This window comes from Ceratosolen solmsi, unplaced genomic scaffold (assembly GCF_000503995.2).
Source record: "Ceratosolen solmsi marchali unplaced genomic scaffold, CerSol_1.0 scaffold6, whole genome shotgun sequence".
Classification (NCBI taxonomy): Eukaryota; Metazoa; Arthropoda; class Insecta; order Hymenoptera; family Agaonidae; genus Ceratosolen; species Ceratosolen solmsi.
The window spans coordinates 6531080-6558872 of record NW_011948414.1 but is presented as its reverse complement, the minus strand read 5'-3'; the positions used below and the strand labels follow the sequence as shown (position 1 = coordinate 6558872).

At 32.7% G+C, this 27793-nt stretch overlaps 1 protein-coding gene across 9 annotated transcripts in view; it reads right to left on the bottom strand.

Moving 5' to 3' along the window:
• Positions 1–27793, bottom strand: part of LOC105367902 (LIM domain and actin-binding protein 1) — a 123223-nt gene that overhangs the window by 18579 nt on the left and 76851 nt on the right. For 6 of the 9 annotated variants that reach the window (XM_011506749.1, XM_011506752.1, XM_011506756.1 and 3 more), the window contains 9 exons: positions 26896–26997; positions 21867–22101; positions 19342–19410; positions 17992–18154; positions 17304–17413; positions 15057–15250; positions 11999–12224; positions 7676–7803; positions 6142–6318 (listed from right to left, as the gene is read on the bottom strand). In XM_011506749.1, the coding sequence (XP_011505051.1) occupies positions 6142–6318; positions 7676–7803; positions 11999–12224; positions 15057–15250; positions 17304–17413; positions 17992–18154; positions 19342–19410; positions 21867–22101; positions 26896–26997 (1404 nt within the window). The remainder of the gene's footprint in view (positions 1–6141; positions 6319–7675; positions 7804–11998; positions 12225–15056; positions 15251–17303; positions 17414–17991; positions 18155–19341; positions 19411–21866; positions 22102–26895; positions 26998–27793) is intronic. The other 3 variants (XM_011506750.1, XM_011506754.1, XM_011506751.1) reach the window with 3 other exon arrangements.

Below are 27793 nucleotides of genomic sequence, written 5' to 3'. Positions count from 1 at the left end.
GAGTGAGAGAGAGAGAGAGAGTGAGAGAGAGAGTGAGGAAGATAGACACCTCGCACAAACACACACGAGGCTCGCGTCTAGAGCCCGGCTTGCCTATTATATATTTAAGAGGCTCAGGAACCAAGCGAGGAACGCGTATATTCAGACTGAGCTGCACCGGAGAGCAGCTCTTGACGAATGGTAGGATATGAGCACACTAACGGTAAAAGTATGCCCGGCGGCTTCTCTCCACTCTCTCTCTCTCTCTCCCTCTATCCTGCTCTCCCACCGCAAACCCCGTCTCTCTTTCTTCGGGGTTCAAGGACAGTCCCGGTGGCGGCGGAGGCCCGACGCGAGAGCCCGAAGGTCCCCGATGCGCTTCCCCTCGACTTCTTATCCCTTCCTCTCGCTCTCCTTCCCCTTATCGAGTGACTCGCGTCGTCTGCCGGACGCTACTACGTGCGATTTCGCGAGCTTTTCGCGTTTGTGTGCACGCGCGCCTGCGCCTCGAGAGCCAACTGGTCCCGCGCGACTTCCTAGTTCTACCTCTGCATCTGCCTCTGACTCTGCCTCTTCGTTTAGTCTCGCTCTGTCCTAAGGGCCCCGAATCGACGCCTCACGAGCACCTTTCCCTCGTCGCCCTTTCGCTTAATGCTCGGCAATTTACGAGTCGAGCTGGAAACTTGCACGCCAAGTCTCTCCATTCGTGGATATTTTATGGACGTGGATGGCCGAAATCGCGATTTAGCATGTATTTCTTGGCAAAATGTGACCGCCCTTCCCACCCTTTATGGCTCATTTGAAATTCACATTTAGCCGCTGCTGTTGTTATTTATTCAATGAGGTTGAGGAAGTGACGCCTTGATATTAACTCTGTGTCGCAATGAATTATGGGGATATGTGGCTCCTATCATTACTGCCATATTTACCTTTTGCAGAGCAATGGTTGTAAACAAAAGAGACGAAGAGAGAGAGAGAGAGAGAGAGAGAGAGAGAGAGAGAGAGGCAAGATATAAAAGAGACGGGGACGTGGGCTCGTTGTGGCAAAAAACAAATAAGACGTATATATATATATATATATATTTGTATATATAAATAGATAAATAGTTTATGAATTATCGAGTAAATCATATTCGAAGGCGAATATGTTGTATTGGCCGATAATAAAATTGATTTCGTACTTAATACCTTCAAACAAATATTTTATTATTTATGTCGACGATACTTATTAATTCTTTTAATAATCATAATCATTACAATTATGCGAGTCAAGAGCACATATCGATTGCTAAATTGCACTTGCAAAATCTACGATGCATTAATACAATACATTCTATGCGAAAGTTCACTTCTTGCTAGAGTGAGAAAATTTCGTTCAAATACCTATTGCCTTTTACTTTGAGAATCTTAGAAAGAGCGTAACTATTTAAGTCGCTTATTACCAACAAAATATTTTAATTAATTACTCGTTAAAATATAATATAGTCAAGCACTTAATACCGAATTCGTAAAATAAAAATATATTTCGTCCGTAGTGAGGAGATTTAATGTCTCCACGGCTTGTTTCTCTCTCTTTTTGTTTTCGTCTTTCGAGCGCGTATCCATACGTGATTCTCTGTCCCTTGATTTGCATTTCTGTCTATTTTTTCATCCCATGTTACTCACTTTCATTCGCCTTAGTGCTTTCCTTTCGATTCTCTTCATTTTTTCGTTTGCTTACATTGTGCTTAGCTGTTGTCAAGTTTATTTTTAAGAGACGTTGTCCCTTCTGCTCCTCCTTTGCTTGAAATCACTGACATGTAGTGGGGGAGGGGGGAGGGAGGGAGGGACTACGCGCCTCTTTTAATCGTCGTTAAGCCAACGTCTCGTATGGTTTGCTTACATCCAATCCCGTTTATTAAATTTCCAAACAGTTGCCACTATACTGTTATTGAAAGCAATTGCTCGTGAAAAATATCAAGCTAGCGATATTTAATAACAATCAAAATAGAAGGACGTTTGTTAATTGATAAATGTTTCGATCAATTCAATAAATATTAGGCTAATGCAACTATTCAAATTGAACGAGTATTAATAAGTTGTGTTTTTTAAGCCATTTCATATTAATACCTTAAATCAAGCAATAATTACGGGTACGCGAACATGGCATTACTTTCTAATCTTACATAAACTCGCGAGGCGATTATAATTTGTCGTTAATATATAAAATACTGCTTAATACATTTTCAAATCATGTATCTCATAATTAATGGAAGTGAAAGAAAATAAAAGCATCGAATAAGTTCAATTTACGCATAATATTTCCTATAATGCTTAACAGTTTTGTGTGTGTGTGTGTGTGTGTGTGTGTGTGTGTCGGTGTGGGTGTTTTTTCTCTTAAACTCCTATAAGACATAACGCTTTATGGAGCAAAAATACATATTTTAAAAATCATTATCCGATAAGTAATTTGATATTTCAATTATTATATCATCGTAGACGAAGACTAAATATTGCATAGCCTTTATTTTGTTCTATAACAGTTTATTTATAATATATATAATATTTGACTATTCAATTTTTTACTTCAAGTTATATCTAAATTGTCTTTTTGATTATGCTTCTTTTCTCCTTTATCCATAATGGAAATACAACAACGAATAAAACCGTCTTTTATCTATTCGAGAGAAAGAATTAATATGTCTTTTAGCATCGTAATATTCTATTTTTCAAGATTCTTGTTTTTTTGTTTTTTTTTTTTTTTTTATATTATTCGTTGTATTTTCAGTTAAAGCACAAAAGCACTTAGTTTGTATTGACGATGCAATGAAAAATGATTTGATGTGCTACTAAAGCATACACGTTTGACAATATTATTGTAAAACGAAGAATGCATTAATCACGTAAAGAACACTTTGCGCACTTGAAACTGTCGATTCGAGCAAAAATAAAGAGTATCTCATGGCGAATGTACAATCGAATTTATTGACGACCTATTGAAAGATTTGCAACTTATCGTCTTGCGAAAAGGCGATAAATGGCTCTTGGACGACGATGCTTCGTCATTCAACGTGTGAAATGATATTATAGTATAATAATTGCTTGTTTAGTGCAATTTCCCCCCAGCGCATAAAGAAGAAAATGACGTTTCAAACGCTTTAGCATCGCGGGAATCTAAAAGAACAGTCGAAGTGGGTATTTTCAAAAGCCGTTCCATATCTAATTGACGAGGAAATAAGTAGCGGATTAGCAACACACATAATACCAATACCCACCGAAACTTGCAAACTTATCGATATTTCCAGAGACAAATTTAGCACATATTATGCAAGAGCATTGTGCAAGCGAATAATAATAGCCGGCAGCTATTACAATTTGTCGAGTCGAGAGGCTTAATTATTCGATCTTTCATGAACTATGTCGCAAGAGACTCCTTTCATTCGTTCTGAAAATTTGACGACGGAAAAACACGAGGATTGGAATAATGAGAGAAAATAAGAGTGACTTTAAGTCCAAGTATTTCAGGCTCAAGGTCAATTGGCTTTAAATTCGACGTTTCAACTATTATACTAAAAGCAACGTCACGCGAGGCTTGAAAATCCTTTATCCAGAGGACGTAGTTTTCCAAGTCCTCATTTGAGTCGGACGTGAATAGAATACTCGTGATTCTTTTCATATTCTTTATTGTAAAGAAGTTTCCGTTCCAAGAGTTCATTCAACATTCTTACATTTAACTGAAATTTTTCAATGTTGTAATGTGTTATTAATTACGAAATGTATTTCATTTACATTCACTGAGAACGACGTTGCGTCTAACAATTAATAAACATGAGAGGATAATAATTAGTTGCTTCGGATAAAATTGGAAAAACTAATATAATCTTATAAATTAGTTTCACTATAAATAAGGATTCACCGACGGCATTGGCGATCTAATATGCCAATAAGATAATACGTAATAAGATAACTAATATCATTTTCTCTTCTTTTGTATGATTAGGCTGAGTAAAATAACTTAATAGCGAGCCGTAAGAAATTAAAATTATCCTTTTCTTTTATTTACTCGAGTGATTTCTCTATTTGACTTTCTAATAAGTGTAAAATTGTCATTTTACAATTCTTCGGTCGTCCTGCGAACGTTTTCAAATTGTGAAATTAACGCTTATTATTTGAAAATAGCTTACTTAGTAAATGGTCTGAAAATATATTGAAGCGAAATTCATCTTTTGATACTTTTTTACCTATAATTTTAAATGAGATAATTCACCATCGCCTGTCCTTCTTTTTATAATTTTTATGCCTCACAATCGTTTGCTCTTTAACAGTATTATACTATTTATAATACGATATTATTTCGATGTTATTTCGCTAGTTGGCTATTTTCTTCTTTTCCATGCTCTCTCAATCTGTTTTAATCTTTTAACAAGTCTATGTACAAATAATTAAAGAAAATATTTACTCGAAACATTAATGAAAATCAAATTAAAAGATATTTAATAAAATTTGTCGATCATATGTAATACAATTCTACGTATTGCACGTGGCATAATTATTGTTTAATTATAATAAACTTGTCATTGGGAAAATAAAGTAAAAGCATATGGATAAATAATATGAATGTACAACTTGTAAAATTTGTCGGTAGAAGCAAATAGCCAGAGACAGGAGTAATCTCTCTCAGGATTATCGTGGGAACAGTTGTTCTGCTTAAAGCATGGAATGGCAAAGTCCACATTTAATTCCACAAATAAATAATGTTAAGCGAGGATGCCTCGCCACTTCTCCCAACTTTTTATCATTTTCTCATAAAATATTATCATTACTATTCAACATTATTAATTACTTTTTAAGCGTATGCTAAATTTAATTAAATATACAATTTATCGGACATTTATTATATAAATCTTATTCATTGTAATAATTCTTTTATTTAATAAGTATTTTTCAATATATAGTAGTATATATAAGAAAAATTCTTGCCATCCTCGAATGCTGGAAGAAAGTGCTTCTAACACTAACGGAACAATTTCAATATAAATGAAACAAACGCAATATGAATGATATTTCATAAATTCCATATTTTTCCCTTTGTTATATTCTTTAAAGATGATCTTATTCGAATTTTTTTACTCACCACGATCGAAAAACAAAAACAAATTATATTTATTGAACTTGTTTACTTTACAATTATCAAATTAATGGAAATCATAAAATGTCCTCCCGTTTGCAAAACTACGTAATTTACAACGAAAATTAATTGGGTATATAATAATAAAATTTAAAATATTGTTTGTATAAAGTCTTGTTATCGATTAAAAAGCTAATGCATGTTTTTACTGATGATGATTAAAAAGATATTATTACTTATTCTAGACTGTATAATAAAACTGCTTATAATGAAATGTCATAAATAGCGTAAGTATAATGTTACGTTCGAGTAGCTTAGTTTTATGAATAAATAATATTTCACGGTTAAGAGCAGCTTTCAAAAAAAAAAAAAAAAAAAAAAAAAAAAAAAAAAACGTAAAATAATCCCTATTAAGATAATTCTAATGCACTCTTTTTTTTTTAAGTTTTGGCGAAAACACACGCGCGCGCGCACACACGGAATATTGACACTCAAGCGGTTAATCTGACAGAACGAGCAGGTGGAAAAACTTATGTAGATAGCGTAACACAAAAACGTTATTTTCACTCTGAAATTCTTCAAATCATTCGTTTGTTTATTCTGCTGTAAAACATCATTTCTAGTATAGAAATAAATAAGTGTGCACGTGTGCGCGTGTGTTTATATAATGTTAATAAAGGTTATTGTCGATAGCATCGGTATAATAATCTTCAAAGTATATTAGAAATTATATTTAATGTCGTTGGACTTGGACGCTTCGACATATCATAGCAAACCATTGGATTTATTAGGATTGTTATATGATTTATGTAATTGGCTTCAATTACAAATGTTAAGAATTAATTGTAATGTAAAGATGGCTGCGCGAAAGGCTAGCGGTAAAAGGAATCACAACGGAAGTTAATATCATGCGGAATCAAACGCGCGCCTACGTCTTTTTAAAAAAAAAAAGCTGTAAAAGCGAATCGATCGTATATAAGAGCGAGGAACCACTAGAAATGATGTTATTGTAGTGAAAAGCAGGACGTTTCCCGGGAGGGAGCAAACGAGCGAACCTTGACTTGTCCGTCTCGTGGCGGTGTGATCCGGAACTGCTTGCGCATCTTCTCTGGCTCCCTGTAGCTCTCGAAGAACTTAAACTTATTTGACAGTTCGGAGTTGTCGACCTGCACCTCCTCCGTGGTGTCGGTGCTGCGCACTACGTCCTCCGAGACTTGCCGGCCCATGAACGCCTATTGGTTTATTTATTGTCTTTTTTTTGTTTGTTGTTGTTGTTGTTGTTGTTGTTTTTGTATCGTTTGCGCCGTTCGATTTTAGCGATTGGCCGTGAGCTCGAGCTGAGCCTGTGTTTCTTAATGATTCACCAAGGCTAAATCTTACATTTACTCTTATTTGTCTTTCGAGTTTTCGTAAAAAGAAAAAGGCGACATTGCAAAATAATTAAAGTAACTGAAACGCGCGATTATTAGGTGAATGGTTGCAAAAATTGTTTCAAACCTCTATCAAACCTTTTTCTAACTTTTAAGGCAAAATGTTTCATTCGACTAGCGGCCGCAGCAGTTAAAAATTACCGTTTGTCTTCTTCTTCTTCTTCTTTTTCTTTCTTTCCTTTATTTTTTTTTTTTTTTTTTTTTTTTTTTTTTTTTTTTTTTTTTTTTAAGAAAGTTCCCGAGCTGCTAATTGAAAGGAATTTAAATTAACGTACTTTTAACGTTTAGCGGAGCAATAAATTTACTCGTACTTGCCATTAAACGCAAACAATAATTTACAAAATATTTTAAAAATAAAGTCCTTTTGGAAAGCTCGTACAACTTTATTATAGACGATAATCTCGTACTATCGTCTTTAACCGGCTAAAATGCTCGATAGTTCATTACTTCGATTTAATCGTTTTATTATTGAGGATTAACGAGCTAAACTAAAGTAACATCCGAGCGTTGCGCGTTAAAATGTTTCTCTCAAATTTTCTCCGACAACAATTTTCACCGCGTCTCTGGCAAACGAATGCGAGAGTTGGCCGTATTTTGCTTATTATACGACTATAAAATGCCTTCCGCGTCTTATCGAATTCCCTTATAAAAATCTAATTATAAGGTTGGAGCAAGGCTAACAGGCTTTAGTCTCCTCCGATATTTTCCAATATGCATACATAAACGACATACCGTACATGCCAATAGCATAAACGGCGTATGTATAAATAAGAGAAAGTTGGTCGCAGAAGGATTCCGAGTAAAAATGGGGAAAAACGCCTGGCGCTCAGACACATCAATCTCGCCTAATCACGGGCATGTGGCCGTGGTAGGGGGTGGCAGCGGTATCTTGAGGAGTGCCGGGCGGACTATGGCCGGGGGAGGTGAGCGGGTGGGGTAATTGCGCTAAGGGGAAAGACAGACAGAGAGAGAGAGAGAGAGAGAGAGAGAGAGAGAGAGAGAGCGAGAAAGGGGGAGAGAGGGAGAGAGAGAGGGGGGGGGGGAGATTAGTGCGTGGCAGCGGCGATGTCCCGCACTTGGATAATCGCAAATTTTTTGCGCGTCTCGGTACAGCCGAGGCTCGCGGCGCAGTCGCAAAAAGTAATGGCTGTTTACTCACGTCGCGCGCTCGCCTGGGCGCCTCCGTCGGTGCCTTGCTGCCCTGGTTGCTGGGCGTCACCGGCCTTCCAGTCTTCGCCGCGGTCGCGTCCAGCTCCAGAAATAGCGAGCGCGACTTCCGACTGATCCCTGTGAAAGGCAAACGTGGCCACTGCGATTAATGGGCCCCTCTCACTCCACCAGCTGCTTCCTTACACAATCGGAGTACCACCTAGGCGATTGATAAAAACAGCTCAAGGGCATGGGCGCGCGTCGTCCCTTCGCTCTACTTTTAACGAAAATGAACAATCAGCCGGCGAATGTGCTTGGGAGAGCAGCCTTAAATCGTTATTGCAGCTTGGACATTTATACCCCGTGTATGAGCAGTCGTTTATTGCGCTAGAACTTTATTGCTTTATAGCGGATATTACCTTAGATAAAACATCAAAGTGGTAGTATTTTCTCGTATTTTCTCGTATCGCTGGATGTACACGGAGCTCAACGTCACGTGATTAATAATGTATTTAGCAGAACCGCGTGTCGGTTGTTAACGGGCATCCTCTTAAGACAAGATGACGTATAGATTTTGCGAGCAATTTTTGTTTTTGCATTAAATAATTGAATTGTACCAGAAATATTTTGTTGGAAAGTTTTGAAAAATTATGCTGGCATGCTCCGAACTTTTGCCAGCCTGCGTGCGCGCGTGTATCATCGCGTCGTGCGATATGCTTCTTAACATCAACTCTTACTTTTTTCTTCCATAAGTAGGAACGTAGCATTAGAGGTTTGGAGACATAACGAATGCAAAATGTTTCTCATTTATAATGTCATTCTATACGTAAAGATAAGGTGCCTCTTAAAATTCATTTGATCGACACCGCTTGTCATGGACATTTCTTTTATTTTAAAAGTAATTTTTTAAGTTTTCGAGTCAAAAGTATTATACAACAGTTGTAGGGCTAAAATTTTTTATCGCAATAACGGAAGGAATGTAAGGTTCGGATTAATATGAATGATTAGAAAAGCGAGCGAAACAGGATTATGAGGTCAAGTCGGGGAAAAAAATTTAGAAAGCTCACATAAAATGTATGTTACACGGATCGTAGGATGTATCTCGAATTCTAAATATAGTAAGTGCAATAGTAAATTATAATGTAATGTAAAAATAATAATCGGATGATGAATGATCTTTATTCGAGCTGATTATTGATATAAAAAAATTCCCTATTAGCATTAACGTTATCAAAATATACATCAAATTTCATTTTAATCTGCTTGTATTAGAAGCACAACGAGTCGAACAATTTTATATTTATTTACATTTTCGGCTGTTATCCATATCTTATACGTTATCTCACGTTTCTTCTATTATCATGAATAATAATATCATCTATGATGTATAAAAAATTAAGCGTTTGAATGCTTTTCAATTGCACCGATCGATATGTATCAAATGATCAATAATATATTATAGTCGATATTTTGTTCTATTAAAGCGCATTCATTCGGATATTCTCATTTATTGATGCGTAATTCCATCTCTTAGATGAAAAAGTTTATTTCAAATATTAAAAAATACGTATAACGTATAACGTAAATTTATAAAATCAAAAGTAGATCAAAATCAAACGTAAATTCAGTTTTTATTTTCAGAAAAAAAATTATAGGTCAATATTTAAAGTGACTTGTGTGCATAAAACGATTGTTTAAAAATATTTGTTTTAAATCTATGAATATTCAATGAGACGAATGAGCCGTATCACTATTGATTAGCACACACCGTTAAACAATTTGACAGTTGACAGACAACAATTTGTGAGTTTCTATTAAACTTATTTCTATTAAACTACTATGAAAAGATTTTTTTTTTTTTCTATTTTTCATTACGTATATTTAAGCGCGCCATATTTAATTGAAGGGCCTAAAGTTTATATACACAAAAATGTTTATATAATTGCAATCGATGCACATTTGCAAAAGAAAGGTAAGAAAAGAGTTTATTAGTAAGTAAATTACGTAATACATTACCAGTATTTCATTTTTAATGCTACTGTATAATAATTTTGATCCGCGTAGAATATGTAATTGTAGATAAATCAATTTGAAGTTTAATTACATAAATGCTACTATTTTATATAAATAAATATATAGCAGAGTTATTAGAATATTGGCATTTCTGTGACTTTAAATAAGAGAATGACGACTAATATTTGATTTCGAACAAGAATCAATTGCTTTTTGTACAAAAATAAAAAATCCATTTAAAAGCAGACTTACTTAATATTACTTGTTTACAGTTAATCGCAGAATATTAAAAATGTTTTGCATTCGTGAATAATTAATTGGCGATTATGCCATTAGATAAACATTAACATAATAATGGCGAGTGGTCCTCATACTTTAGATGCCATTTATTAATATTTTTTATTACTTACCCATTACATCAGCCTTAGATTGTGATATAATTTCTGTTTCGACTCACACTTTTCCAATAACAATAACAATCGATAATCTAAAACTATTCGTTACTTTTTATCAACAGGACTTTAGAATAGCAATTTGTGCCATTTACTAAAATACATTTACTATCTTGGCTATTCAAATTAAAAAAAAAAAAAAAACTATTTTAATAAATCCAACGGCAAGTCAAAATATATCATCTCGGACTTTATTTTATATACTTATTAAAATAAATTTGCTTCGCGTAATAAGAACAATTAATGGAATGTAAACAAATTGAATTAACAATAATTGCAATTCCGGACAATTAAGATACTTGTTGTCTCGCAAAATCTATGTTATATCAATAAATTTCGTAAGAATTAATTGCTTTTATAAATCGATAAATTTCAATAGTTATATTATACGTTGGTCCGAAGTGAAAAAGCGTTAAGAACTTCTTCAATGCGAATTCGGAATGCGTATTTAACGCTTATCGTATCGAGGACGAGAGAATAGTTATCTATAAGTGAGCTAAAAATACCGTACCCTTAATTTTTTCTAAATTAAGTGATCGCGATATGACTATGAATAATCATATGTTTAGAGTTTCTTAGTCTCTTATTTACTATGGAGAAATGGCATTTGTCACGCATCTCTAAGATTCATTGTCATTCCTTAAGATTATGCAGAGTTACGGTATGATTGCCGTTATTACGATCCCTTACGACAAAATAATACCACTTGGAATGTAAAAATTAAGTTATATTTTACTCTAATTGCTGTTAAATTAATATTATTCAAATATTTGTCAATAAAATATGTGCTCATGCGACTAGAATTGCCTCGAGAAAAACTTTTTACTTTAGCAGTATAATTTTTGGATAAATGGAGGCTTCTATTTCTGCCAACGGCAATATCTCGAGTATTGCGAGGATTAAATAAATTACTTACACCATATCTTTCTCATGATTCAATAATAATTTAATGAAAGTAGATGGATTAAGTAAGAGTTGAGATTTTTTTCTCATCATTTGTAATGTGCTAAATTACTAGAATTTCCAATGTATTGCATATTGCAGATAATAATACAATCTCAATTTGGACATCCGAGATGACTTTAAATAATATCGTGACGACATTGACAATTCATCTTTATAAAACAATCGGGCTATAATTTTTTATTTTGCAAAATAATTCTACTTTAAAACTTTGAATTCAAATTCAACTCCAAATAAAAGGCATAAATGTTATGCCATGCTTGTTCAACAGCTGCATAATCCTTACACTAAAAAAAAAATCGTGGAAACGCGCCTCCGCCGAAGACGCACGGACCACATGGACTCGGCATCGAACATACTTAGCCAATGAATAAGTAATTTATCCTCTCGAGACTGGCATAAACCCGAGCTTGGGGATCATTGAATAAGTCCGCGCTCTCCCATCAGCATAACGCGATAACCGATAGAAACGTGGATTTTAACGAGCGCGCACAGACAGCGCGACATTGTCCCGCCGAATTGCATGTGCCGAATTTATTCGCAGAATTTAGGAGATTTAGGAATCCGAGAGGCCGCCGCGGTAAACCGAAGGTCTGTCGACGTGGTCGAGCGAGACTCTACGTACGCACCGCCTTGCAAGCTCATTCGACATCGAACCCGGGGATGCTAGCTAGGGATAAAAGCTACTCGATCGTGCTACGAATGCACACCCCAAAGGGCCCTTGGAGCTCATAGCCACGGAGCCGCTCGAACCGCGCAGCTCCAAACTTGCACTTAGAGGGATGATAGATGATGGCGGGATGGGGTGGGATAGGGGGGGGGGGTATGATGGCTATGGCTATGGCGATGGCGATGATGTTGATGTTGGTGTTGGTGGGTACGGTTAAGGCGGGAGATATTTGTACCGGCTGCGAGTATCTCCTCGTCGGGCTTCTCGACCCTCGGCTTCGGTGCTCCGGCCTCCAGCTCCTCGTCGCTCGTCGCGGCGATCGGCTCCCCGCGCTCGAACCGCTCCTTGATCGAGCGCGCGTTCGTCGCGTGCTGGATCTCTTCCGCGGCGTTTATTTTCATCACCCGCTCGCTGTCCGCCACTGCCTGCTGGTACAGCTCCTTCATCTTGCCTTGCTTGCCCTGTTTGACCCAAAAATACGTTAGCCGTGAGTCAATGCGCGGAATTGGGTTATTCGTGCCCTACTCTATCTTGGCTTTTGCTTCTTTTGTTGTCCGCGTTTCGGGCGCTGACGTAGCGACGCTTAGCGCATAGCTGGATTCGTCAGTGTCTACGTTCATTAGCTTCTTGTAAATTTAGTCGGGCAATAATAATGTGGACGGTGTCGCGTTGTTGGCTGGATAATTAATCGATGGCATTTTGCTCGATCAAAAGGATGCGCTTGGGGTTGGGTTGGCGAGGGTTTGTGGGCCGGGGGTGGGGGCGAGGGGTAATCGAGCGAATATCTTTTAATAAATTTGAACGTGTCTCGTTGTGTAGTCACGGAAGGCCATGCTTGTTATTATCTTTGGCTTAACTTTTGCCAACGCAATTGTGAATATAAATAAAATTGAGAACTTTCCTTACGGTCTTTGCCCATCATCGCGTGCCGGCAATTGACATTTTACAAAAACTTCATACTTTTATAGCTATTAAAGCAATATCCAACTTGAGTGCATTAACGTTCGATTATAGATAATGTTTTTATCCATCGCGAGATTTCGTTTCACTGTCTTTCATTTTCACTATCTTTCTTTAATCTTTAAGCGAATGAAAATGGCGAAGTAGTAATTGATTTTAGATTAAAAATTTATTTATAAAATTATCGTACGTCAGTGACACTTTTAATGATTATTAAATCTTAAATAAGACAAACCGAGCCATCTTTTCCAAGCCGTATGCTACGTATTCTTATCACCGTACAAATACTTTTACAAATGCAAGAAAGTATCGTTCGATTATATAAGTAAATTTTTTTTTTACATTTTAAGATGCGTATCTAAGTTCCGGATAAAACTATCGTTCAAACTCTAAGCAGATTTAATCAAAAACGTATATAATAATGGAGTTTCTTTCTTCATTGGCAATATTATATTTTAATACAATTCAATAAGTGCACTAAAAATATATTTTGTAATTTTCAAATAAAAATTAGGTATAATTGTAAGTTAAGTATCTATTCAAGTAATTAAGTTCTAATGTTCAAAGACAATGAGTACATTATTGAGAGGCATAAACTTTAATAATAAATCAACAACTGAAGCTAATAATTTATAAATCTAAGATGCAAAATTCTTTGATAAACATGTACATTATGATAAGTTTACTTAATATAAAAATTATATTAGCCTTGAAATGTGTAACATTGGAAAAAGTCGATATACCAATGGAACACGTACAAGTTAGATTTTAAATTCTCTACTGTAGCAATAAAGCTGTCTTTCTCTCTCTCTCTCTCTCTCTCTCTGTCGAAGTCTCTTTCTGTCATTATGTCTCTTTGTCTTTCTATGTTTCTGGGTCAGACTGCGTTTGGATGACTGTAATGAGCGTGCGAGCTTTTAGAAATCTATTTCCGCGATATTCCCTGATATAAGCAGAGGCTTTGAGCTCAAAGCCTGATTATCTTACTTGAGTATTACGGATTTGTTTTCCTTTAAACCATTCAATGAGCTGGCGAATGAATGGATGCCGAGAGCTTTTCTGGTATTTATACACTACGTTGCTTCATTTTCTTTTCTCTTAATTAATAACATTAAAGGAAACGAAACAAAGTACATATATTACAAAGAAATATTTTATTAAAATACTTTTAATTCATTTTTTATTCATTAAATTTTATTATTATTATTATTTTTTTTCTGTTGGAACTTCATTTTACGTATATCCTTAGTATATCCGTAATGGTGATTGAGTTTCTGTTTTTCTTTTCGTTTTTTAAATGTCTTAAATTTTTCTTAGCTTTTGAAATTGATATACATCAATGGCTATTTTTCAACGACGTAATATTATTATAGATTAGAGTATTATTTGAAGTTATAAAAATATTGACAAGAATTTTTTAAATACATCGAAACATGACGACATTGTGCGTAGTACGACGACGAATTAAATGAGCATTACGAACAAAAAAAGCTTTTCAAGCGGCATAATAAATATATATCTGACAAAGATTTCACATAAACTGTAACTAAGACTGTGATTAATGATAAATTGAAACTTTTATTATTCAAAAGAAATATTGCTTTGTCACATTACAACTGAATGAATCTAAAAAAATTTTAAGATATTTTATAAACGTTAATTTTTCGATTTACGATTGAATAAATGAAGCAGAGCAGAGAGCCAAAAAATATCTTACACTGTACAAAAAAAAAAAAAAAAAAAAATCAAACAAAAACAAAAAAAACAAATAGAAGTACTAATATTAAACGGCTCGTAAAGAGTAAAAATATCGAGTGAAAATTCATAATGAAAACGTAATTACCAAAATAATCAACTTAGCCGTATGATTACGAATTTTACTACGACGGAGAAGTATTTCGGTGGCGAAATATATACTTCACTTTATCATTCGTGTATTTTACAACTTAATTTAGTAATTTCATCTAAATTTTACAAAAATATATAATATAATTGCTCCATAATGGTAAGAAATAGTGACATGAAATGACAAATGGTTTAACATACGAATCTAAATGTTTATAACTTTTATAACAATGCTTTATGGGCACACCAGTTAAATTTAAGCTTGAAAGTACATTTTTATTCCTATAAATTGTCGATATTAGTACATAGGGAAGTTTTGTGATTCGACAAACGCTGTGGATGGAGTATTAAGAACGATACCACCAGATCCACAAAGTGCCAAATACATATTCTATCTACCTATGGGTGAAGAATGGGAAAAATCGATTGGCTCGGAGACCCTTTATAAAATAAATGTGGGATTCGAACGAAAGAAAAACTGTCCTCACCATGAAGAGACGCGAGCGAATGCCGGCGATCTCCTCCTTACGAGCCTCGCGTTGAGTCTCGCGCTTTCCTTGTTGGCTCGTCGTCTCCCATCGATTCTTTATGTCGTCCATCTTCGAGAAACTTATCGGCCTCTCGCGGTTGCCCCTCTTCGCCTTCACGATGTTCCCGTCCTCCAAGTCTGCAACAACAAGACCTTGAATCATTTTAATCTCTCAATGCTTTTACATACCCTTCTGCCTCTCTGCTTAAGCGATGAAATTTGCCGCTAAGTTGTAGCGAATTATTACGTTCTGCGCTTGGACAAGGCACCTTTAGCTCGGTCCATTGAATTTAAGCGTCTGCCGAGTCGGATGCGCAATAATTTTAGAAAACGTGCAATTGATAGTGGAATTGCGTGCACGGCCGAGGGAATATTTAAGTGAGATTGACGCGGTGATGCGAAAATAGAATCAATAACGCTTATTTGACTGAATTATGGCACGAGAAGTATTTGTGCCCGTAACTTCAAAAGCTTTCTAGATCTAACAAATAATTTTTCGTTATTTGCTGCATCATAAATCGCGATTACGTGTCGCACTGAAGGTGTGAATCAGCCTGATTTATTAGCTTCCTTGAAAATCATTTTATGCGACTAAAAATTTACACGACACTCGAGTATAATTTGTTTACGCGCGAAGTTGGAAAATAATATTACATCGAATATTTCTTTGCAACAATATATGTACGGCTAAGCTCGATAATTTTTAATCACTTGGAAAGTTAATTATGATTCTTAATTATGCAAACGTGACATTTTAATGCTATTGCTTATTTCCAAATGAATTTATTTATAAAATACATTAAAATAACTATCAACGATAAATATTACATTAGTCTATAATAATTTTCATTGGTTTAGTTATTTAAGCACAGATTATAAATAATAATTAATTGGCTAATTAATTAAAAATCAACATAGTAAATTTATATACATAAGATGGACTTGTGATACAAACATATTATGCATTTCCATTCGGAAAATGTATTAAAATTAAGTAATAGCGGATTATTTTATTTGAAATGTGTCGATATATTTGTGAAAAAACTGTAACGATAATGTCAATAAAAATATTTTATATTTGTAGATCGTAGTATTTATTTAACAATATTTTTCATTATCTCGTCGACTTTTGTCGAGTTACGGCGTAATATAACTAAAATTCGAAAAAAAATAAAAAACATTTTTTTCCAGTTTAAAATTTAAATTAATTTTATACAGTAAGTTGAGAAATTCTTTATTAATGGATTTATTATAAAATTTATGAAAAGCCATTTCACAAAATGACTTGTTTGAAATACATCAATCGTATACAAAACGATTAACATTTTTTTATGAAAAGTTAGTCGAAAATTTATAAATATAAAATTTGTCATAATCATAAACACATATATTTAATTATTTTATATTTTTATTATGAAATCTATTTGTGTTGAGCTCCTTTAATACAAAATTAAAAAAAAAATTTACATGCTTTACATGGATTATATGGATTTTTACAATTTCTTTTACTTCTCATTGTGAAAATTAAACGACAAATTGTGTCCAGTTGTGCATACATTGTTGCAATAATATTTAAGAATCAAGATAAGATGTAAAAGTAATATTATATATTTTTTAAATAATTATAGTTTTCAGGTTATATATTTTTATATTCTCGTAAAATATGCCCATATTCAAATTAATAATATTTTATTAAATATATATATATATATATATATATATAATGCATATGAATTAAAAGTTTTCATATAGTTACAAAAACTGCAATTGTATACGTTTCCATTATCATATCACGTTCTCTATATTATAATATTCTTTTCCAGTAATTTGTCTATTCCTTTAACATTATTTAGTATATTTAGTCAAAATTTTATGGTAATCTTTTATTTTATAAATGTATTTAATACTGGAGTAGATCAACTTATTATTAGTTCTATTATCAATATAAATTATCCGCCCATTACAAATATTAATTTATCATAATCGTGGTAATGTTATAGATTAATAAATATTTCCAATAATAACTGGGTTACATTTATATTTTGCTATTATTCCGAAATCTCGTTACGCGATACGTTTCTTTTGTTAACGAATGTTATTTCCGCGTTTTAAGTACTATACTGATTTAAATAAAAGTATTATTATGCTTTTAGCCACAATGAAAGGTAAAGCAATTTGGCTATAAATTATAATCAATTATACATACCTTCCGATTCTTCTTCGTCAATTTCTTCTTCACTCTCGCTTGATTCTTCATAGGGAATTCCGTTGAGAGATTCGTCTGCTACGCCAATATCCATTCCTTTCGCTTGGAATCTAAATGGAAATAATTTTATTATAATACTATATAATTTAATCCTATAATAAAAATAATTTTATATATATATATATATATATATATATATATATATATATATTTATGATGCAGAAGTTGCTTTCGTTACTGAATATGGAAATACTACGTAATAAATATGTCGCGATAATTGAAAATATATGATTGAATAATAATAAGATTAAGACAAAATTCAAGTGATTAATTGATTAAGCTAACATTGTATATTTATTTTTAGAAATCGGAACAATTTCAGCAGAACATAATATGTAATACGAGGACGAATGTTGATTAAATAGAACTTTATCAAATATAAATATTATTTCGAATTAATTCTTTTAAATTCTGTATGAACAAATATGTATATAAAGTACATGAAAAGCTAGTAAAAATTCCTTTAATATTAATTAATGTCAGTAGAAGCGTATGCTTCGATTTCCGTAACGAGTCGCCGAATGTATTTTTAAGAGCCGAGCGATCCTTCCCTCAAAGGAGACAGCGAGAGACAATTGAGTCGACAGGAGCAACGGGGCAATTCACCTTATTTCATAATCGCACTTACTTGGCCAATTTGCTGAGTATGCTGGGAGACCTCTTCACTGCGATCTGCGAGGGCGATCTCTCGATGTCATTCGTCGTCTCATTTGCCTTCTCGAAGACCTGGAAGCGAGACTTGACATTCAGCGAGGATAACTCCTCGAGTCCGAGATCTGGTTTGTCCGATGCTAAAAATCAAGATGATAAGTGTTGGATTTGCGAATGTAAGGCTCCTATGCTTTTTCCCTATATAAAAAAAGGCTTTGTCTTTTTAGTTCATGTGCACAGGAAAAACTTTGCTTATTAATGTGGCACTAATTTCACTTTGCATTATGATTGGATTTGTTAAATTGCATTCGTTGTATAGTTAATTGAGTGTTGCATTGATGTTAAAGAACGATTGATTACTTGAAAATCTGGTGTAGTACATTGTAAAATTTTATGCCGAGAATCTATGGGCGAATGTTTTCTTTATCATATACTTTAATATATTCTATATGAAATTTCCAATATTAATTTGAAGATTGTTTTTACAATCTAAGTTTCGTACACTGTTAATCTGAATATTTCTATTACTGGAAAAGCCCATTATTTACAGTATAGGAATTTAATGGAAGGGATTTTTCTCGTTCTATGATAATTCATAGATCATTTATCGAAAGAGTCTCTTACTAGATGATAATATTTTGGCACGATAATACTCTACAATCTACATATATCAACAAAATCTCAATATGATTATACAACTCTTTCTCTCTGGTAAAATTCACGACCAAACATATTGTTAATCGTTTAAATTTTAGTTGTATAAAGCAGAGAAAAAACAATGTTTGTCTATTTAATTTAATTCATACAACTATTATTATCGAACATTACTTCCTTAATATTTACCGATCGATATTTAGTTATTTTATTAGAATTGTTGTTAATTTTCGCACATCAAAAACAAAATTTAAAAGCCAAACATTTTGTTAAACATGAAAATTAACGATTTACTCACCAAACTGTTAGCTTGTGTTAATCATATTGCTGAATTACATTAATTCTATGGGTTTTAATTATTTAATTAACGCTCTAAGTAAGTAAGTAAATAAACTAAGTAACCCGTATCGAGTGAGTAAGAACAACATTATGTAGGCTACTTGGTTTAACTTTTTAAATGATATTTCCAAATAATATTCAAAACAAAAATTTCTCTAAGCTTTTGACTAATGCCGAAAAATAAAATTGACAATTAGGCAAAGTTATTAAATGTAAAAGAGCAAACTCATCGTTGGAATATAAGTAGTTCGTTATTAAAAAAATATTCACATTAAAACCAAAAAAATTATAAAAACAACCATGTAAAATGACAGTTTGCCACTCGAGGATTTACCTCTGACCACGTCAGGTGGCAATTCTTTAGGCTGGTTCTCGCGTATGATCATTTCTGGCTTTTGAGGCACTAGAACGAATTCACAATATTTATTATGCATGTTTCGTCAATTCACTAAATCCGTCATTAATGGCCTAATTTACATTTCTCGTGTATTATGAAAATGTATTATAGGTTTGAGTAAATTGCACAATGATACTATATATATATATATATATATATAACTTGAGCAACCATTTTATTAAAAGCAAAAAATACAAATTGTGTATTAGAATGATAATCATCTCTACTTGTTAATTATCGAGTTATTAATGTTTGCTCGAGTCAACATTTTCATCATACAAATGTATTTTTCGACACTTATCTATAAACATATATCATCTACAAACTATGATTATTATCATATGAAAAAGTAAGGTAAAAATAATTTTCGATTTTTACTTGAGCATCGCAATGCCAAGGGCGGATTTTTAAATGATGAAAATAAATTGGCAGCCATCGCGGATAGAGTTCCATTTTTACATAATCTTGTCTCTCCCAGTAATATCCCGCGGCCAATGTATGTGATGTGTTTCTCGAAGCTAAGGCATAATTCAAAACATTTTATGCTTATTGACGGAAGTGAAAGATCTGGGTCGAGAGCTTTAGAGCGCATTCTAAAGAGGAGATTCTTGCATTGTAGTGCTTGCTCCAAGAATAAGGTAAATAGCCAATAAAAAATTTTAAGTTTCATTAGAACATTGCCAAAGTTCAAGGATCATGGCATATGGAGGCTCAAGAATATTTAAATTATTCCATACGCAAGATAGAGCAATGTTGAATTTATTATCGAAAAAGCGCTCGTTAAGCATTGAGATAAACGTAAGAGTCGGTAATTATCGATAATAGATAATTAAGGATAGATAAATTGAATAAGCAATTAATATTATTGTTGAAAATTGCTTTATTAGGTCGCTTCAAAGCATCGGAATTATAAATTTAATTTGAAGGATTAATAAAAATTTAAAGCCAGATATTATCATATATTATGAATATGATACTTAAATACCGGCGAAAAGCTATAAAGTCGAGCGATGCAATACATATATACTTAATTTTTTAAATATAAAGTAAGTAATTAAATACGCCTCGGAGGCTTAATAAAATTGATTATGCAACAGCGCATTATATGCTAATGGATTTTTCTAGGAAAGCGTCGAGGCTAAAAAAGATATGACGAGGAGCGAGATATATTTTTTATTAAAAGTTCGAAAAACGACGAGTTAAAATTGACTTTTCTACATCCTAGAAATAGGATTGGAATTTCTAAAGTAGACGTATAAACATTAAAAATACATAAATTTAAATAAAATGGTTAACATATGATGCAGTAGTGGCGAGCCATTAAAATTCTTGCCACAGAAATTCCGTTCAATAGAGCTGAAACTTTTACATTCGGCGGGTACATTATATTTACCCGTTAGAAATAAAATATTATATTTAGGTAAAATAGATAATTTAAGTTTTTATGCATCGAGTAGCGCTTTCAAGTAGCTTCAACATTTTATGGGAATGAAAGAATTCTCGATGTATTGTAACAAAATGAAAATTCACTGCTACAATGTGGGTCAGATTTTATTGGCAGACACATAGATCCGCCCATACGCGAACGATGCTACATTTTCAAATATTTTGCCAATTATTCGATAATCCTTGTAAATTACTTATAAAACTTCAAGACCTTGCAAGCATGCTTATTCAAATTGCTAATATTTCAGCAACCGCACTTGTCGAACAAATCTTATAAACAAACAACCAAAGGCCTTATTACCAATGAAAAGACATCCGTGATTTTTTTTTTAATAATACAAATGGTTAATTATTTTATTCTTATTTATGAACATGAAGGTTGATGAAGGGAAGCCATTGTCCCTCTCGCGTTATTATACATTCACAACTGTCGGGTTATGCGATTATCTATAATTACGATGGATGCGCTCGAATAACGTTCAAGCAAAACGAATACGCGCCCCTCGTTCAAACTGTACTCGCGCTTAATGCCGAGAAACTACTTTTGATATCTTAACTCGATTTTTAATAATAAAATCGATTGGCTCGCGATGAAAAACGTATCTTCTGGTAAGAAACCGGCAGAGCATGAGAAGAAAAATAATTACAGAAATCGCGATTGTTCGAGATGCTCTTGGCATTGACGATACAACTAATAACCGACCAATGGCCAAGTTAATGGATTTGAAAGGAAGTGCCATTATTAGCCGAGCCTTGGTCAATATCCTTGGCTTCCTAGAAATACTAGAAATATAAATCCATATCTTCCGGGGTTGGGTGGTGAGTGGTTCGTGTGGTTCGTGTGGTTCGGGTGGTTCGGGTGGTTCGGGTGGTTCGGGTGGTTCGGGTGGTTCGGCTGGGTGTAAAAAGCCCACGGGTGGAACGGAACGGCCACGTTGGTGCAGCTACGTAGAGGTACCGCACTGTGAGTGGGTAAGGGAACGATAGGGGGAATGTGGGAGTAACGTGTAACTCACTGGGCTGATCGGTCTCCTCGACCGGCTTCGGCTGGAAAAGCTCCTTGAAGTGGGGCTTGCAGTAGAGTGTCGCCTCGTGGCTCTCGTAATTGTCGACGTTGAGCTGCTTGCCGCATTGCACGCACCGGAAGCAGTTCTTGTGCCAGACGAGACCCTCGGCCTTCGTCTGCTCCATTTGGAAGACGACCTTGCCGCAACTGCGGCAATTCGGGTTCACGTCTCCGTTCTGGCCCACCTGTCGACACATTCGTTTAATTCATTAACAGCTGCCTCGCTTGTACTTTCTTGTGTGCGCTCGCGAGCCGTTGGATAGAGAGATCCTTTGCCGATTGGCATTTAACGAAGCCGGCCCCTTTTCAAGCCGATCATTAACATTATTTACAGGGTTTTGTTGTTGTTGTTGCTTCTTATTCTGTTATTCAAAAACCAAAAAAAAAAAAGAAAAAAAAGACAAAAACAAAAAACAAAAACAAAAACAAAAAAAAATGCAAAAAAGAAACTAGAATGGTTCGCAAGCCCGACAATACGTTGAGCTGTTTTGCAATTTCGATTGTTTTCTAACGGTTGGCCAAATGTAAACCTGCCTCAACAACGTTTTCGCCCGCCCATCGTTTGTTGTACTGTTTTTCTCCCCGAGTTTTATGCTTATCTTAACTTTTCCCTTTCTCTTCAAAATCACAATCGACAACTAATAAATTAGCCTGATTATCAAAACTATTCATAATGTTCGATAATTTTCGGAATTTATTTATTATCTCCCAGCTTCACTTTGCATATTCGTGGAAATTACGTAGTGTTTAAATAAATTGAGACTAATTGGGATATTTATATTATAATTTATATTCTTAAATATAATGCTTATATTATTCAAATGGAATGTTAGGCCGGAGGTTTAAATTGTGTAAACAATCGTATCGATATTGTTAAATTTGATCATTTTTATCCGAAATGAAATATAAAAGAAGTTGCGATACTTTCCTAGGATGAGCGATTAATTGGGCTATTTAATTGGTAATTTATAAAAACATATATATATATATATATATATATGAATTATTATGGATTTCTTAATGTGTTTGAATTTTATGTTAATGATAAGTTTAACGTGAGTGTATTAGGAAATGTATTGTTGATAATAAGCCAAGGCAGCGGCGATTTCAATGATAGAAGATATCTTTAATCCTATAAATTGTAAACAAATACGTTAAGTTGACATGATTATTCCTAATCGACGAAAAATTATAAGTCCAAGTCGATTACTTTTTTTTATACTTTCTTCGTACAATATCTTCTGATAATTCTTAATTTACAATAGACTAAAGTCTAAAAAAATTATAGCTATTTTTTGTCATTTGGATAAAAATAATTAAATGTTCCACCCAAACAACTTCGTTATTGCATTATAGTAATATTTGTTATTAATAAAGTTCTACGCAAGTGTTAAGCGTCAAATGTGAAATGAAAAATGGGATTTTTCTTTTCTTTTCTGCCCATCGCGTACGGCCTAAGAAACAAAGAGCAAATTGTCGTTGGACGAAAAATCGCGTAAATTTTAACGAACGAAATAAAAATTTCTTTTATACTAACAAATTATAACTCTCGTAATAATTCATGTAATAATGCTTAAACATGGTTTGTTTAAATTTATAAAATATCACGATGCAAATTGTAAGAAGAATTTTGTCAGATCGAGATAAGAAAAATGTCCCATTTGTAAATCCAAGTGTCGTGCGCGTAACGTAAGTTTCCTATCGACAACGGGAAAAACTCCTCGTTAGAGCTTGACATTATAAATTTATTAAAGAGGCGCAATTCTCGGCCGCATTGAGGAGAAACCAGTTTCAAACGGGACCGGTGAAGGCGACATTGCAATCGCGTGAACACGAATTTGTTGGCGACACAACGGTACCCTGGATGATGACCGATAAATCGATGACGATCCTTTTTTTTTTTTATTTTTAATACATTTTCTAGAATTACAGAGGCAATGAGAAAAACAACCTAGAAAGATAGCAAGAAAGATAGACGAGAGAAGGGATAGTGATAGAGATAGATAGAGAGAGAGAGAGAGAGAGAGAGAGAGAGAGAGAGAGAATAATTAAAAAAACGGACATAAGTGATTTTGTGACAACAAAGTCGTTCTGGAATTCCAGGAAGCTAACAACGACGATTGGTCAGACTGACGACTACGCGTAAAGAGTTGGTATTTATTAGCTTGTGAGTAATTATATTTATATTGGTCGTATACGGCTTCATCGAGTTTTCTTCATAGATATTGACAAGTCAATTACGGCTAAAAGACTGAATTTAGAACTATCATTTTCATTAATAGAGCATAATTATCTAAGACTACATTTTTTACAAAAATGTTGACGAGCATATAAATTAAATTTACCTTATAATCGTTTAAGTTCAGCGCTTTTACGTTATTATGCTTCAGCTACTATTAGAAATAGCTAATAAACATATTAACTGTACTTACACCAAAAGATTAAATCATCATTCTAAAGTGAATTCATTACGCTAAAAGTGCGGGTGTTTAGATAGTTAAGTCTGATAGTCAAATACATAAATATTTTATACGTATCTATGGCTATTTTAGTTTCTATTGCGCTTCGCCATATACTCTCTATCTTCGTTAAGCTTTATTGCTTTTATAAATATTGCATTTCATTATAACGGGACAAAAATTTAATAAATATCTTTGTGGATTAAAAATATATTCTAGATCTTCTTTAGAAGTGAGTGTTTAATTGATTATATATATATATACATATATATATATATATATATATATATATTTTTTTTTTTTTCAATGACTGTATATTTCTTACATTTTACTATTATAACTTATTTTAAGGAATAAATCCTACAAAAATTTCTTGCTATCTTATTTTTTAAAGTAATAAAAAAATTTTATTTGACATAATTAGGCATAAAAGTTATACCTTAGTATATTGATAAATTAGAGATTATGTATTATTTATAAATTACTATATTTGCAAATTATTATATTTTTGAGTGTTTATTTAATAAATTATTTTTTAGTTGAACAGATTACTCGGAGATGATCGTTAATGGTATTTACTTTATAATATTTTCGCCTATTAAGGCTTGGCTAATTATCATAAGAAACTTTTATTATTTTATAGTCCTAAAATTAATATTTTTATTTAATAAGCAGCGCGAGCTCCAATAAGTTTTTTTTTTTATAAATCAAAATGAATAATTATTGAAATATATAATAATAATAATAATAATAATAATAATAATAATAATAATAATAATAATAATAATAGTACATTTATATTTTGTCTAAGATTATTATATAAATAATTTATAAATTGATATCGGACAATCAGAACCTTCATTACTAAATATTTCTCATTGAAAATTACGCTGCAAATGTTATTTAACAACTAACAATACATTAACAATAAACCTATAAATATTAATATATAATAAATTTAAAACGTACGAATATGAAGGAGAAAATTAAATGGTTTTATTAATAATGTGTGAAAGTATCACTACAGAACGATATTGGCAGATTAAAATTTTATATAAAAAATAATATTAATATTGAAGCCTTTTATTTTTAAGGACAATTTATTAAAATTATATAATTATATTCCCAATCAGCATTCGACTTTATTTTTCCAACGAACCTTTCCCATTCGCTCTCTTTTATACTGAGATAAAATCAATCGATTTCTTGTCCTTTATCAAATATATCAAAGCAAATAATTTCTCATCCTCGCGAGATAATAAAAAACCATAATTTAACCGATAGAATTTTCCAAATTACTGAATAAAAGCTATGACTTTCTCAGGAGATAAATAAATCGAAGGTGTATTTTTTATAATTTGTAATAGAAAAGTTTAACAACAATCATTACTAATCTATCACATATTATTTGATCATTGATAATTCAATAATATTTATTTGTAGGTATTTTCATCATTATTTTTATTCTTATTTTTCTTCATTATTGATTATTAATTTATACTATTAACGTAAATATATATGTCGTTTAATTGGTATTTTAATGTAGTTTATTGAATTAGTTTAGCAATTTTTATTTATTAATTAGTGAAAATTTTACTTGGGTACATCTTATAAACTCAGCCGACAATAAAATTTTTAACGATAATAATGACAATAACTGTATTTTTCCAATAAAAAAAAAAAAAAAAAAAAAAAAAAAAAAAAACAAATAAACAGCTACTTATCCTCTTTTCAAATGCGCCATTGTGCAAACAAGTCGTAGGTAAATCGTAATTTTCGTGTTAAAGTTTCTTACCACGGCGATCCGTAGCGTTTCCAAGGAAGCTTTTTTGCTCACAATGAGCACGAAGGAAGATGATGGAACGAACGCTTTTAACGGGCATCTGTATTTTACGAGTTACGGCAAAAATGTATTTCCGGCATGTGTGATGAAAGAAGGGAGTCCGAAGCAAAAATGTACGATATTCTGTGTATGTATTCTCAATAATTAACGCTTGTCCTGTCAAAATATATGAGACCTTGGCGTCTTTTATACATTACGGCTGCTTCCTAATTTATAAACATTATTAATAGAATATGTGTAGTACATACGTACATACAGCTAGTGTATTTAAAAGACTTTGTTTCGCCGTTCGGTTAAGCTTTGTACAATCTTGTAACAAGTTAGCTTTATAGTTTTGAGTTTTGGAAGTGACGATTGACGATATTTGCGTCAATATTCTTATGGAAGACAATGACGATTCATAAATTATATTTACGAAATCTCTTTTACTTCTTTACTACTTTTCCAATATTTTGTCTACAAAGTTCTATGTTCTTCATTGTATGAATTATATGTTGTGTTAAATTTATACGAGCGCACAAGCACGCACACACACGCATTTTTATTATTTTTATTATTGTATTTTGTTTACAATATTTTTTTTTTTTTTTTTTTTTTAATGCCTTCCTTACCGGATTTTGATTTTGTTTTCCAATTAGATGCACAACAACATTGACAGGAATAATACTGAAACTTACATTATTCAATTGCTGTTGGACTTTGCTTGCATCGACGGATCGGACATGTAGAACTTGCGACGACTTCTTGCTGAGAGCATCAAATTTGTTAAAGCTCGATTTCTGTAAAAAGCGATATTGAAATATATTTTTATTGCAAATTACGGCGATTTTTATTTTATCGATGCTGTACAATTGTGCACTACAAGTATTCATATCGTAATTCATCAATGATAATGATTATTTGCAGGTGCTCGTGAACAAATCAGATTTTGTGCTAATTACTCTATTTACATATTGATTTTTCATAAGTTCGATGAAACAAGACAACATTCGTTAGTGCAAGAGAATATAATAATGTCCTATTGATTAATCAAATTTTAATCATCGATAAAATAATTTTCAAAACTTCCAATTTGTGACTGATTTAACATTGATTTTAAATACATAGAAAAAGAGAAATTTAATTATATTAAAATTTTGTAAAAACTATGCCTTTGCATTCATCGCTTATTCATGATTTTATAATAATATAACAAAGTTGTAAATCATTATGCATTAGTTATTCGTTATAATAATGGTTTTGATGCAGAGGTGCGATAATACGATTTAATATTATTCTTTTTGTATTACATACCTTACATTGCTATTTGCCACATCGTTATTCTGATTTTTTTTTTTTTTTTTTTTTTTTTTTTTTTTTTTGTTTTACTCATTTTAAATGTAGCTTTGAAAAGGCTTCATAATTATAAATTTTATAGATCAGTGAATTTGATTTTGCGTGAATTCATAATTTGTAAATTAAATTGAAACAAATGCTTGATTAACAAACATGATATTGGAAGATAATTATTAACGTAAGAGCCGTGTAGTATTTTTTTAAGTCTAATAAAGTATATCTTTGGAATTAAGTAGATTT